We start from the raw sequence: 15399 nt of genomic DNA on the forward strand, positions 1-15399 counted from the left end.
AGTGTGCACGCAAGAAAGGAATAGGGAAGGGAATCTGTTGGCCACACGGTGTCACTCTTGACCCAAAATTGGGTCCGTCCATGCCTTTGTTTCTGGCAGCTGGAAATTTGGTTTAGCATCAGAATTACCAGGCGCTCTGGGTCTCCTAGAGTAAAACAGTGGGTAGTTCATCTCAGCATGAGAATTTATATATCCAAACATGAAATATACTGCCCGCTTCTTGTTAGCCTGCGTGGCAAACTCTTAAGGCATTACAATTCAGCTAAAGATAATGGTGAACAGCAGCTGAAAGTATAAAAAGGAAGACAGACATTTTAAAGAAAGGTAGCGCTGTCCCAGAACATGTTTTGACCTCAGGCATCTTGAGAGTCGGAGGCCTGGTGCTGTGTTGCTCTTTCTTCTTGATTCAATTATAAGTGATCTGTATTAACAGAAACACCTGGATCAGCAGCCTTCAAGAAATTTCAGCTGAAAACAAACATATGGGGCCAGAAGGAGGAGGAGAGAGAAGAGGAAGGGAAGTGACTTTAAGGAGGGAACTCAGGTGGTTTGAAGCCAAAGGAGAATAATTGTTACCCGGGCTGTAATTGAAGGTGCAGAGTGCCTCTAGCAGGAATACTTTTTTATTTTTTTAAAAGAAATTGGAAAATGTCAAGGATTGTTTAAGTAAAAGTTGATTCAGCAGAAGAGCAGCTGCATGAAGAAGGGGAAACTCTAAATGAAGTTTAAGGTTTCAAAATTCTATCACAGCTGTATAAAAGAAGTGAGTTGAGACAGGAACGTGCAAACTTTGGATGAAAAGCTTTTTTAAAAATTCAGTTACAAACTTTCTTTTCTCTCTCCCCTATTTGTTTATTTTATCTGTTTCTTTGGTTTATATGCCACTTCTGAGGCAATATGCCTACCAAAGCAAAACAGGTTAAAAACACACACACACTACCCAAATTAAAATTCACAGCAGTGGAACAGTTTCAAACCAAACAAGTACAAAATGCAAGATAGAAGTAGGAACATTCAGTCCAAAGCCCGAGTGAAGTAGAAAAACTGGCAGTGAAAACTCATGCAAAAGCTAGTACAGCTGTTTGTTGCAGCAACCCTGGCTACAAGTTCAGCAGGTGAATGGTGCATCTGAGACTGGGGGTGCTTCCCAGGCCCCTGTGGGGCAGTGTGAGGAGGCACTTCTTTGGGGGGCAGAGGGGGCAGCTCAGAGACCAGGGGTGGCAGCAATGGCTGCCCAGAGGACTCCCAAGGAGAGGGGAGAGGAGAGGAGGCTGAGGGAACCCTCCACAAGGGAGGGTGTTCAAAAAGGGGTGAGGGGCTGCCAGCTCTGAAGGCAAGGGGTGACATAACTGGGCTCCTGAGCCCCACAGGGGTGCCGCAGAAATAATGGAGTTAGTCAAGGCAGCTGTGGACCCAAGCAGGTTGAAAGTCTCTGCCTTAGAAGGAAATGTGGCCCTCAGGGTGAATGTTTCCTACCTCAATTTATCTCACTGGCTATCCTGAAAGATGCTGATCAGAGGACTGAAATGAGAAGAAACCCTCAGCACACTAAAGTGGCGCTTGGAAATTGAATGGACCAGAAAGGCAAGGACTTGGTTGGTTCTTCCTGAAGATGTATTCAACAACTTGTCTTACCAGCCTTTGGATCGAGAATTTCAACAGTCAGTTCCCTCTTGTGTCCCAGTATTGCATTTTTAGGCTTGTTCAGTGTTATTTTAAACACTTCAGTGTTTTCTTCAAGGCCATCATCCTGAAGGAGGATATTCCAGATCTTGATGGAAACACCTGTCAAAAGCATAAGATCTAAATCTACAAGTCGTATGTTACATTTGAAAATAGCTTTTGTATTGTTTTACCATAGGCACATAAGAACTGTCAGAGTCTGCAGCAACACTTCTGAGCCAACTATAGGTTGTGGCCGTAGACACTTGCTCTATACATGAACCATTTCCACCACAAAAAATTGCAGGGTTACCACTGTAAAGCCTCAACAGAAGAATGCATCAAGTCTAGGAAGTTTCTACCAAATAGCTATCTCTTTGGTGTCTTCTTTTGCAGGTCTTCAAACAAGGAGTAGCATATGCAGGCTCATTAACAGTACAAGGCCTAGTTCTTCCTCCTTTCACATCCACCAGGCACCTGCTTCCTGCCACATCAACCCCAGCTTTACACAATTAGAAGCCAAAAGTCACAGCTTACTTTCTCATGAAGCAATTATGGGCTATTATCTCAAGGAATATTAAGGGTTTCAGCAACCTTCAAAATCTACAGTGCTAGCAGTGATTTGTTTATTTTTCTTACATTTACTAAGGTTAAGCAGACATTTTCCCAATCAGATCATTTTCGTATAATCCTGTATTTTGGGTGGAAGTATTGAGCACGGACTTATGAATGAATAAGCCATAAAGGAGCATCTAACTCAATTCTTATTGGCAGTAACTTGGCAGAAAAGGAGAGCAAGAAGACTTCTGAATATCAAGGGTGCCCAGATTTTTACATTCCACCCCTGCCTGCCCATCCTTGTTCCTTTATCCTGTCCCACAAACACATTTCTACACCTGGAGCTCCAGGATTTTCAGAGCAGGAGCCGACCATGTTATGGGAAACAGCATGCAAACCCAGCAGATGATTTTGTGATATATCCTTAAACCCATGTTCTAATATGCTAGTGCCACAAAGGAGCCTTATAGCCTAATTTTCAAAGCACAATGTTGGCACCAGTCCCACTGAATAGAATCAGGCAAGTACAGCGGGAGCAATTTTAGGATTTCAGGATCCAGATGAAGTTTTATTCCTACCCTGGGCTCCCGTTCAACAAAGTACTTAACCACATGCTTAAGACCTATCAGGATTTTGTAGCACCAAGCACTGCAGAATATATTTTCCTTTCCTTACAGTAAATAGAGAAGAGTAACCTGAATCCTCTAACAATGATGAAATTATATTTGAAAGCAAACTCATTAAGAAAGGTTTTTGGCATTGTTATGGGCAGAGACAAACATCTGAAAGAAAGAGAACTCTAAGGAGAGTTTTTAGGTTTTTAGTTTTTTCTCTCCAAGAGAGCCAGTGTGGTGTAGTGGTTAAGAGTGGTGGACTTGTAATCTGATGAACTGGGTTCGCGTCTCCGCTCCTCCACATGCAGCTGCTGGGTGACCTTGGGCCAGTCACACTTCTCTGAAGTCTCTCAGCCTCACTCACCTCACAGAGTGTTTGTTGTGGGGGAGGAAGGGAAAGGAGATTGTTAGCCGCTTTGAGACTCCTGAAGGGGAGTGATAAAGCGGGATATCAAATCCAAATTCTTCTTCTTCTTCTTCTTCTAAGGAGGAAGTGTCTCTTCTACACACCCATATCTGGCAAGAAAAGGGGGTGTCTTGCTAAACCAGGGTAGCCCTTCAAATGTTGCTAGACTACAAATCCCATCAGCATGGCCAATGGTCAAGAATGATGGGGTCTGTAGTTCAACCAAGTATGGAAGGCATGATGTTAGCTATTCCTGTGCTATGTTCTCACTTTCAGAGTACAACGGTAGTGAGGTGCAGATCTGCAAAACCAGGCTCCCTATACCAGTGACACTGGCTTATGTGGGTGTGAGGCTGAATGCATCCATAAGCAGGAGCACCGGACTGGCTCCCTTTGTCCATTCACAAAGCCCTGCCTCTGCTGCTCCCCTGCTCTCCTCATCAGCATACAGGTAAGCTGCAGCGATACTCGTGTCAGAGAGGCATCTCCACAGTCTTATAAATAAGTGGAATCAGGGGGTGCCAACTTGAATAAAATATGGGGAGCAAGTAAGGTCCCCCACATAATCATTCACACACACACCATTTGAATGGCAATGTCCATCAACTTTGGGGGGGTCCAGCCCCCTCAAATATTTTATTGGAGGGCCAAAGGGACCTCAGCCCCTAGGAGTTCGCTCTTATGACTGGAATAGATAAATATATTTCACTGCCGCCATTTTATGTCCATCTAGTGGGTCTGACCCACAGAGATTAATAAGGCACGTGGAAATATCCAGGCTTCTCCCCATAGCTCCCCCATAGCACTTCCACGGGCCAGCCCCCCTTAAAAAAAATTCTGAGGTAATAAAAGGAAAGACAAACCTGGATGTTCACACAAGTTCTTGTGCTTGAGTATTTGTGGATCATGGCCAAAGAATTTTAGATTGAGGTGTTAATGACACTAAAGGAAAAATCTTCCTCATTCAAATGCCAATTTAATTAATAGTGCTAAAGCCTGCTCTAGGCCAAAAGTATCACTGATGAAATAGACAGAAACACACACCTGTCTTCTGAGCAGCCTGTGCCAGGAAGGTGAAAAGTTAAAAATCAACTAATGGTGGAGGCAGTGAGGCCCACCTAACAATCTATAAAATGGTGGTGTCAAGAAATTACACAGTTGTCAAGTGCTAACTTGGTAACAGTAACACTAGTAAGTGTCTAATTACACCCTTTCCTGTGAAGTAACATAGCAATTAGCCAACAGATTCCATGGAAAAACAATGGTTTTTTCTGTAAATAAGCAATAAAGTTAAACTAGTGTGGTAACTATTATACGAAGCCAATAAAATTGGATTCTGGCACATGGGATGATTTGCGTATCAGCTGTAGAACACTTAGAAGTGTGGCTTCCAGCAGCACTATGAAAATGTCAACCTACAGACTCATTTTTCATCTTCATATATAGTTACCATGTTCTATATCATGTTGAAGATAATTTCCCAAAGTTTCATTATCTGGCAGCAGGTTTTCAAAAGGGCATTTTACACATGAGTAAAACAGCCAGAAGCATGACATGAAAGGTGACTCGGAATTTCCCATTTTTCCTAAAGTTGAGACCTCTCTAAGAAAATAGAGAAGAGGTTAATAACTCTTTATTGTAGTGATAGTTTTGCTTTCTCATTTGGTGAAATGACAAGAAATTTTATGTTAGGAACAAAATCAGGTGAGCTTAGGACAAAAAAAACTTACATTAGTAGAGCATGCTACATTAGTCACAAAACCCCTCCCCTCAACAAAATGAAATGAAAAGTCTTTATGTTTTAACAATATTCTCTTCTTTGAGGTTCTTAGAATTAAGAAAATGTGGTGAGATATTAACTAAAATGTGTTTTACGTGCAACATTTATTGGGATCAATGTAACAGCACAACGATGCAACTAATTTAGAATATGTTGTCATGTACAACATTTAAGCTAGTTTTAAAAAGTAACAGAAGAGACTCCCCCACTTCCTTTTTCAGTGCTGAGTTTGAGCACAGGTGAGAGCTCCCTACAGAGAGCTTGTTGGCTCACCCAATTGTTTTCCTGAGTCCAGTGCTAAGAAGGATTGCCTGTTCTCCTGATAGAAGCTTACAAATGCCTCATTGGTCACTACAGAATTACCCTAAATCTCTTGGCTGCTTTCATGCCTTTATTCACAATAAATCAGGTGGACCACAATTGAAAGTGAAATTTCCAGTGCTAATTCAACTATCCAACTATCAATGCCTTTCAAGAGCATTAGCAAGCCATCAGCCTTATCACCTAATTCTGCATGATCTGGAGTTGATCATATCAACTAAGGTTGCAGAATTAATTCTCGGTAGACATGCATTAGATTGCACTTTGAGCAAATCACAAAAGACAGCAAAAATAACCCACATCAGAAGAACAAAAAGAATAGCATTGGTGACTTTCTTCTAACCTGGGGTTTCAAACAAATGGAAGCTAGAAGGCTAAATAAATATAACATTCCATTGATCATAGAAGGTAACCAAGATGGTTCCACTCATGCCCACCAGACCATCTTTCATTTCACACATCTTTTGCTCGGATACACCAGTAGTTGTGAGTTGCTGAAGAATATGAGCAAACTTTGATTTCAGCAGCCAATCCTTAATTGAACATGGTTGACAGCCAACTAGACATCATAATTTTTCTTGCTGTTACCTGGCAGGGTTCGTCTCCACTGGCACAATATTTCTCCACCTGTTTGGGAATGGTTCCCTAACACACTTCAGGATTTTTATAACACAGCCACAATGCTTAGCAGGTTCCCAAGACCACCTGGCTTTTCTTCCCAGACCCTCTGAAGGGAATGCAGAAAAGAAGAGGTAATGGGAAAGATCTGTTGTACAAACTACCTACCACTCACAATGTTGGATGCACTTCTCAATGTAAAAAGCCATAATAGAAAAGTTTAAAATTATTGCCTTACCAGGATCAAACTGCACTAATCTCGCTGTACTGTGTTTGAAGTCCAAGCCAACTCTTGCTGATACTTCTTGGACCTTAAAAATAACAACACACAATTAAGCAGCCTTCTCACCGAACAGATGAAATGCTCTTAATAGAACATTTTTTTAAAAAAAGTTTTAGGGAGTCTTTTCTTACCTTTATTCCAACAAATGAGGGCTCTGCACTCTCTCCTGTTCGTTGAAGCTTAATAGGAAGAGACCCAATGTTTTCACAGACTCGATAGCATGTTTCTGCCAGTTCTATACGGGACCATTTTATTTCAAGACTGATGGTGAAACAGTGTTAAAAGGAAAACATTATATTGGAGCCACAATGATCTCTGTTGCTGTAATTAAAGGCACAGTAAAGAATAATGAATCCCATTTACTACTAGTAGAAATGTGTGTAGGAACTGACGTTAGCACTGAATGTTGGAAGAATAAAAAAGCTTTGCCGCCTCATAAAGCTATCTTCCCAGAGACATGGAATTACTGAAGCCAGCATGCATGTAGTCGTGCCCGTAACACTTACCTGCATTATACTGTTTCCTTAAACATTTTGGGGGAACATGGCCCTCAAAATGTATTACTTCAAAATTAGCCTATACTCCAGAGCTTGAACTTATAGATTCAACATAAAATAGATTTGAATCTCTCTGTCACCCATAGAGTAAGCAATTAGAAAAACAAACATTCATACTCTTACTACTCCTTTACTGCATTAAACATGTGTATAAATGGATGGTCAAAAGTGTGTTATGGGATAACTTATTGACTTAAATTGATTTGAAGAATATACCCACAGCTCTAAATTGCTAGAACAGAGTGCATTCTCAAGGGAAAAGCCATGGACATTTTCTCTATAGCAATCATATTTCTTAAAATGTATTCTAGTTTGTGCTGAGGATTGCTAAGGGCCAATAGCTCCCATCTTTCCTACAAGCAGCTCAATGTGGTGTACTCTGTTCTTTCCCCATCCTCACAAGCTATGAAAAGATGGACACTTCTTTCCAAACTTAAGACCTTCCTGCAAAGATATACAATCTCGAAACAAACAAAAAAAGTCCTTGTGAAAATTCAGCAGCGTTTTAGTTTGCATTTCTTTTAATATATACATCTTTGTATATAATGCCGACTAGTATACATATTTTTGCAAAGCAAATTTCCCCTTATATAATGAATTTTGCATGCTATTTTAACTAATATATGCATTTTAACTTATATTGCAAAATTCAGAGAAATACAAACTTCAAAGACCATATTCCCTCATATGAATTTGCCCAGGCTTTGAGATTTTCCAGGGAGGCCCTTCTTTTGGTTCTGCAGCCCTCACAGGTGTACTTTGTAGGTACATGGGAAAGGGTCTTATTGGTGGCTTCTCCCAGAATTTGGAACTCCCCGCCAAGACTGGCTCCCTCCTGGTTGTCCTCCTTTCAGCAAAAGACTTTCTTGTTTCAACAGGAACTGGCCGATTTTACAAAAAGGGCTGGTGCTGCGATGTTTTCCTTGCAACAATTGGTGTGTGATCTTTTATATGCATATATATATTATAATAGGGACGCGGGTGGCGCTGTGGGTTAAACCACAGAGCCTAGGACTTGCCGTTCAGAAGGTGGGCGGTTCGAATCCCTGCGACGGGGTGAGCTCCCATTGCTCGGTCCCTGCTCCTGCCAACCTAGCAGTTCAAAAGCACATCAAAGTGCAAGTAGATAAATAGGTACCGCTCCGGCGGGAAGGTAAACGGCATTTCTGTGCGCTGCTCTGGTTCGCCAGAAGTGGCTTAGTCATGCTGGCCACATGACCCGGAAGCTGTACGCCGGCTCCCTCAACCAATAAAGCGAGATGAGTGCCGCAACCCCAGAGTCGGTCACGACTGGACCTAATGGTCAGGGGTCCCTTTACCTTTACTATATATTATAATTTTAATAATGTTTACCTTTTAATGGTTGCTTTTTAAACAATTGCTAATTTTTAAATGAGATTTATATCCTACTCATTGGATCCTCAAAGCTGTTTATAAATTTTGCTTCATCTTACACCCTTCCCCCTGGTTCCTTAACCTTTGCTGTGGAGCATGATTCTCAGCAGCTCATTCCACCCTCTTAACACACAACATACCGTATTTTTCCCTCTATAAGATACCCCAATGTATAAGACGCCCCCTATTTTGGGGGATTCCAATTTAAGAAAACTGGGGGAGATGTATTTGTGTATAAGACACCCCCCAATTTTTGACATTCTTTTTTCCGGGGGAAACCTAGTCTTATACAGGGAAAAATACAGTATTCCTCTTATAACAAACATTAATTAAAATAAGGCAAACAACTTTACTTTTGGGCTCTGAAGTACTGTTCGAAAACAAAGTCCCACATGATGTCACCCCTTGGCAGCAGCTTGAAAGTCCCTGCCCCCTCTGAGACTGCAGATCAGTTCCAATGTCTCAGGAGAAAAAGCAGGTGCTGCTCTGTTTCCAGTGAGATTCTGCCGAAATGGTGCATGTCATTCATTTCATTTCACTCCCATCCATGAATGAATGAAACATCATAGGATTATCATAAAAACATCATCACCAACAAAAACATACTGAAGTGTGATCCAGATAGGCCTTTGAAATATGTACTCCTTTCTCCCCGCCCCCTCAACAAACTTTTATTGACATTTTCTCAATGTTGCTGTAATTTTGCATGTTGTATGCTGCCTTGCTATATATTTTAGGAAAAGTGTGACCTGTAAATATTTAAATAATAAAACAATTTCACCTATAAAAAACCATCAAATCAATTTCAGATATAGACTGAGGTTTTTTTATAATAAAAAAAACTCTGCTCAAAAGCCTGGTGGGAATAGGAAGGTCTTCAATAGCTGCCGAAAAGACAACAGAGATGGCCACACTAAAGACAGAGTTCTTGACATGTTGGTATATGAAGAATGCCTTCTCCTGCAGAGCAGAGTGATCCATTGGGGATATAAGAAGTGGGATTATATTTTAAGGACCTAAAACATCTTTTTAGGTGCATGAGCTATTTCCTTCCTCCTAGGGCCGTGGAGCTCTTTATTTATTTTCAGTATTTATGCATTCCTCTCTCTGAATTTCTTCCCATCATATATTCACCCACTGATATATGAACAAGTGCAGATTTAAGACGCCATGGTAATGGTTTACTTATTCTTTGAGACTTTAATAAATAACAACAGAGGCAAACAACAAACAGCCTGAAAAGTTTGGCTTCCAGGCTTCATTTCATAATGCAAAGTGTGTTCTGTCCACATGATATACAGCTTCATAGTCATTTCTGAGTTGCTTTAGAAGCAGTAAAACTGTACCTTGCAAGGATTTAAAATCATTGTTCTGCAGCAATGATTTTTTGAGCAACAGAGAAGTTAAAATGTATTGGGTTGCAAATGGGAGGAGACTGGGATAAAGGGCAGGCCCAGACAGTATTTTCTAAGGCTCCTGGTTGCATATTGTACTGCAGAATTGTGAGTTTTTGAAATGTCCCTGGTAAAGATTGTTTTGCCCTCACTGCAGGGAGACCCGCTGTGACACAGACTACATATCCTCTGCTGGCCACTCCTTACCAACTGATTACAGTGGTACCTCGGGTTACAGACGCTTCAGGTTACATACGCTTCAGGTTACAGACTCCGCTAACCCAGAAATAATACCTCAGGTTAAGAACTTTGCTTCAGGATGAGAATAGAAATTGTGCTCTGATGGCGCAGCAGTAGCAGGAGGCCCCATTAGCTAAACTGGTGCTTCAGCGTAAGAACAGTTTCAGGTTAAGAATGGACCTCCGGAACGAATTAAGTACGTAACCAGAGGTACCACTGTACACACAAAAAAAGGGCCTGTCCTGAACTGCAGCAAAAAAATACATCCGAAAGTTGCAATTAATTAAAATTAATTCATCTAGACATTCTGATAGGGACAGCTCACACATTATGCTCCCCCTAATAAGAGGTATGATTGTCAAGGAGACTTGCATATGCTCCCACCTAGCACAGCCTCCAGCAGAGCATTGTAAGCAAATAGTATCATATGAGCAGGTGGAGGAAGCTCAAACTCGTTCCGCTTTCCCACTCTGCTATTCCTTGCTATAGCTAGGATTCTCAGACCCATTCCTCCAGTTCTGGGTATTTCAGACAGGTACCCCTCATTCCATTGTTGAGACCTGATATGCCAGGCTGTATTTCCTCTCCAACCACTTAATCCAGATTTAGCTTTTCCATGGAAAATCCAATATTTGAGTAGGAGGGAGGGACTCTGCCAATGCCCTGTTTCCAGTATTCAAATTATGCATTTACGACATTAAGCCCCTGCCTGGAAGTACCCGAAATGACGGAGGAATGGGAAACAGGCTGAGTGGTGTATCTTTCTTTCTTTCTTTCTTTCTTTCTTTCTTTCTTTCTTTCTTTCTTGCAGTTCTTTCCTTCACCAGTTCTACTACATATAGGATTGTTGTCACGTCATATCTGTAGTTTCTCACACTACTCCATGCCGCACAAACACACCAGCCCAGATAAAATAAATATGAGCAGCACTTTATTACAGTCTAGCCTCTTGCTGGAATAAGGAACAAAAGGGCACAAAACACTTTATAATGCTTTTCACATAACTTCCCTAGATTTATATTGAAATATGATCTGAATCCTATGGGGGGACCACAAACCAAAGGCACTAAACCTTCTCAATGGAGCAGAGCAGTTCCTTTTAGTACAATGCTAATATTCAGAGTTGTATGTACCTTGAACCATTTTTCCATGCAAGCTATGAAGTGTCCATCTTTTCATAGCTTGTGGGGCAGGGGAAAGAACAGAGTACACCACTTGAGCTGCTTGTAGGAAAGATGGGATATAAAAGGAGTAAGTAAGTAAGTAAACATTTTCTTATTAAGCATATTCATACTTACATTTCTGGAGCTATAGTGTTGCCTGCTCTGTCTGAAGCTTCAAATTCAAAGGTATCTGAAGTTACCTCAGTGGTAGGATTTAAGATGTACCGAATATTATGCTGGTTTAAGTCATGTTGTGTAAAAGAGTTTTGCAGAAGACGGCCTGTTGTAGAGTGAAAGAGAGAGTGTGTGCAACAGCATAAAGTAAATATATATTTTTCTATACAGGATGTTCAACAGTAACTTAAATTTTTTGCCTTCACATTACGATATTCAGTTATAGCTCCAAACCCTTTGAAACTCAAATTATTTTAAAGCTGTCTAACCTTATTCCAGATAATTATTTCCATCATGTTAAAAATGACAGCTGAGACAAGGCAACTTTTCAAACAAATGTTTTAAGACAGTGTTTCAGAGGCTTCAGAGGCTGGCAAATGTTAATTACTTTATTAGATAACCAGTGAGTCACATAATTGCCATGCTTGTTGGAAACAAAATAGACTCTTATGCATTTAACTTAAATGTAAATGGCCCTCTAATTCATATGTGAATTATGTTTTTATACAACAATAATAGGTTGAATTTCACAGGTGAGGTCCGTAAAATTGCCAATTCAAACCATTTTTCCTCACATAATAAAGCCTGAACACATGTAAAGAGTGCACACAAATCTTTACTAATCCAGTACAGAAGAGAAATAGAGTGAGATAATTTCTTTCTTTCTTTAAACTCTCGTTGTGCCTGAACCTGCCTTACCAGCACTGGCAGGAAACAGATGTGACTGAAGAGGGAGATGGACAATCTATGACCCTTCAGAAGGTGTTGGGATTACAGCTCTTATCATCACTAACTATGCTGACTGGATTTGGAGTCCAACAATATGTGGAGGGCTACAAGTCCCCCCATATCCTTGACATGGTAACAATTTTGCTTATTTTAATATGTGCAACCTTTCCGCCTCTGCAAAGGCTGATTATGCACATGATTAAAACACATGAAGGGCAAGCATGCAATCCATACATCATGTGGCCCTTTCCACATCTATGGCATTAGTACTGGTGATTTGTGCTCATAATGAAAGAGTCACAGAATCCGCTCTCCATGTACACAAATGAAAAGACGCACACAAAACAAGTACAGTGGTACCTCGGGTTACAGACGCTTCAGGTTACAGACTCCGCTAACCCATAAATAGTACCTCGGGTTAATAACTTTGCTTCAGGATGAGAACAGAAATTGTGCAGCAGCGGTGCGGCAGCAGCTGGAGGCCCCATTAGCTAAAGTGGTGCTTCAGGTTAAGAACAGTTTCAGGTTAAGAACGGACCTCCAGCACGAAATAAGTTCTTAACCTGAGGTACCACTGTAGTCAAGAAATAGCCCTGGGTCGTGAAAGAATTGGCATAGTTTACTATTTCGTTCTCCTACTAGAATTGATCTATGTAACAGTGTGAGGAGCAAGTGGCTCTCTTGGGTAGAAGATAAGGCATTGGGTGGAATCTTTAAGTCTAACATCAGGCGGGTGGGTGTGATGTGGTACATCACCTCCCCCACAGAACTGTGTGATAATATGGCACCCTATTAGAGGGGTCTAGTTGGAGGTCTCTATCCCAAAGCCAAGGCATGTGGCAAATGGGCCAAAGAGCTTCCTTCAGCAGCTTGGCAGCACCATCCATGTAGACCTGAGTCTTGCTGAGGACCCTTTGAACCTAGGCTTGACCCTGTCACGTGTCAGCCTTCCACCACAGGGCTGAGAGGGATATACACCCAATGCCTAAGCCGGGCATAGGCAAACCCGGCCCTCCAGCTGTTTTGGGACTACAACTCCCATCATCCCTAGCTAACAGGACCAGTGGTCAGAGAGTTTGGCCTAAGCCAAAATCAACCTACATCTGGAAACAAAGTTGTGGCCTAATCCCAGAATGCTGTCTTGTCCTTTTTGTTCACCTTCATAGGTCCAGCCCCTAAATCAGAGTTTAAAGAAATAAAATACCTGTTCCAGAATTTTCAAGATGTCCAAAGAAAGGATGTCTCCGAACACTGAAGATGAGTTCCTCATCTCTGCTATTGTCATCTGTGACTTTCAAATTGTGAACAGTGATCGGTACTGCAAACCTCCCGTCTTTCAGGTTTTGTATAGTGGTTGGGCTTGCCTTTACAATGAGTTTTGGAACCATTTTATCTTGACATTCTACCTGTTAAGAGAACACATTTGGAATAAAATTAAGGTGAAAAGGAGAACTTGAATTGTTTGTTAATTCTAAAGCCATGGCCAATGGCCTAGGGAGAATATCTGGAGAGCCAGAGGATTCCCACCTCCTGATCTATACAATATATTCAACTTGAATATTACGCATGAAACGTGAAATTGCATTTTGCTCCACTTAATAATTAAGTTAGTTGCATGAAAATACAGACACCCTTGCCGTTGTGTGCTACAATACATTGTCCGCTACATTTCCAAGCACAATTCAAAGTGTTGATGCTGACCTCTAAAGCCCTAAAGGGCCTTGGTCCAGTATACCATATTTTTCGCCCTATTGGACGCACTGGCCCATAGGACGCACCTAGTTTTCAGGGGGGGGAAATCAAGGGGGAAAAATATTATTCCCCCCCGCAGCTCTGGGAGCAGCGGACAGGCTGCACGCAGCGTGAGCGCTAGCTACTCCAAGACTTTCTCCCTGCTTTTGCGGGAGGTGGCGGAATTCCCCCACCTCCCGCAAAAGCCCACAAGAGCCATGCACGACTCCTACAGGCTTTTCGACCAGGAGGGAAAAGGGACTGAAACGGCCAGTCAGTCCCTTCTCCCTCCTCAGGGAAAAGCCCCCAAGAGGGGTACGCTCTTCAAAGGGTGTGCGGCTCCTGCATGCTTTTCTACGAGGTGGGGGAATTCCCCCACCTCCTAGAAAAGCCAGCAGAAGCCGCGGAGCCCCTTTAAAGAGCGCGTGGCTTTTGCCTGCTTTTGCGGGAGGTGGGGGAATTCCCCCATCTCCCGCAAAAGCCCACAGGAGGGTTGGAGAGTAGCGGGATGGCGTCGCACGCCTTCCCGCTGCCCCCATCCCCTGGGGCTGGCGATGGGGGAAGCGCTGCTTTCCCCCCCGCCAGCCTCCAACCCGGGTTGGAGAGTAGCGGGAAGGCGTCATGCGCCTTCTCGCTGCCCCCCATCCTCTGGGGCTGGCCATGGGGGAAGCGCTGCTTTTCCCACCGCCAGCCTCAAAGAGCAGACTCTCCTGGCTTCAGCGGAAGGAACACAAAGCCTCCTGAGCGCAGGCTTCGGAGGCTTCACGTTGCTATCACTGAATCCAAGGAGCCTGCATTCACCCCATAAGATGCACACACATTTCCCCTTCATTTTTGGAGGGGGAAAGGTGCGTCTTATAGGGCGAAAAATACGGTACCTGACGGAGCGTCTCCACTTCCATTGTTCTGCTTGGACACTGAGGTCCAGCGCCAAGGGCCTTTTGGCGGTTCCCTCACTGCGAGAAGCCAAGTTACAGCCTTCTCAATAGTGGCACCCGCCCTGTAGAATGCCCTCCCACCAGATGTCAAAGAGAACAACAACTACCAGACTTTTAGAAGACATCTGAAGGCAGCCCTGTTTAGGGAAGCTTTTACTGTTTGATGCATTACAGTATTTTAATATTTTGTTGGAAGCCACCCAGAGTGGCTGGGGAAACCCAATAAGATGGGCAGGGTATAAATAAATATATTATTAGTAGTATTAGTATTACTACAGTTGGTAAAACACAAAAACCAGCATGACATACCACACAGCAGTAGCTTCCCAGTACTCCCTCCATTTCCCACTTTTATTTTTAATAGCTGTAAGAATTCTGGGATTTCAAATGAGCTATTATTTATGTACCAGGACACGGGGGAATGGCTTCAAAGGGCATCTGGATTCTGATGCATTGGCAAAATAAATCATCTAGTGATAAAATGCAAAAATTAAGTACAGATTGCATAGATTTGATGTGGTTATTCTGAAAAGAAGGAACAGCATCTTAAAAATGGTGGACAGGTGCTAAAAGAGAAAAGGAGGGATTAATAGGCTCTATGTTTGGGAATGGCTGGAAAGCAGGAGAAATTACGGAAAGATTTCACAGGGCACAGTACTGTAACTCCTGGTGGTGATGTTTTGGGGAAAACCAGAAAAAGGGAAGTGGGTTACAGCCAGAGGCTGAATTAAGATGGATCGCTAGATTTGTTGACTGGGGAAAAGGATGCAAGGGCTGGGATAAGTTGCAAAAGGGACATGGAATAGAAAGCACAAGCTTTTTCAGCTTTAAGAAAA

General features: G+C 42.3%; 1 protein-coding gene across 1 annotated transcript in view; it reads right to left on the minus strand.

The window, feature by feature from the left end:
* Positions 1 to 15399, minus strand: part of LOC310680879 (FRAS1-related extracellular matrix protein 1-like) — a 121126-nt gene that overhangs the window by 16982 nt on the left and 88745 nt on the right. Inside the window, exons 27-31 of the mRNA XM_083447949.1 lie at positions 13099 to 13300; positions 11127 to 11271; positions 6374 to 6503; positions 6198 to 6270; positions 1636 to 1785 (exon numbers count right to left, since the gene is read on the minus strand). Coding sequence (XP_083304075.1) covers positions 1636 to 1785; positions 6198 to 6270; positions 6374 to 6503; positions 11127 to 11271; positions 13099 to 13300 — 700 coding nt within the window. The remainder of the gene's footprint in view (positions 1 to 1635; positions 1786 to 6197; positions 6271 to 6373; positions 6504 to 11126; positions 11272 to 13098; positions 13301 to 15399) is intronic.

This window comes from Podarcis tiliguerta (genome assembly GCF_965153285.1).
Source record: "Podarcis tiliguerta genome assembly, chromosome: 6".
NCBI lineage: Eukaryota > Metazoa > Chordata > Lepidosauria > Squamata > Lacertidae > Podarcis > Podarcis tiliguerta.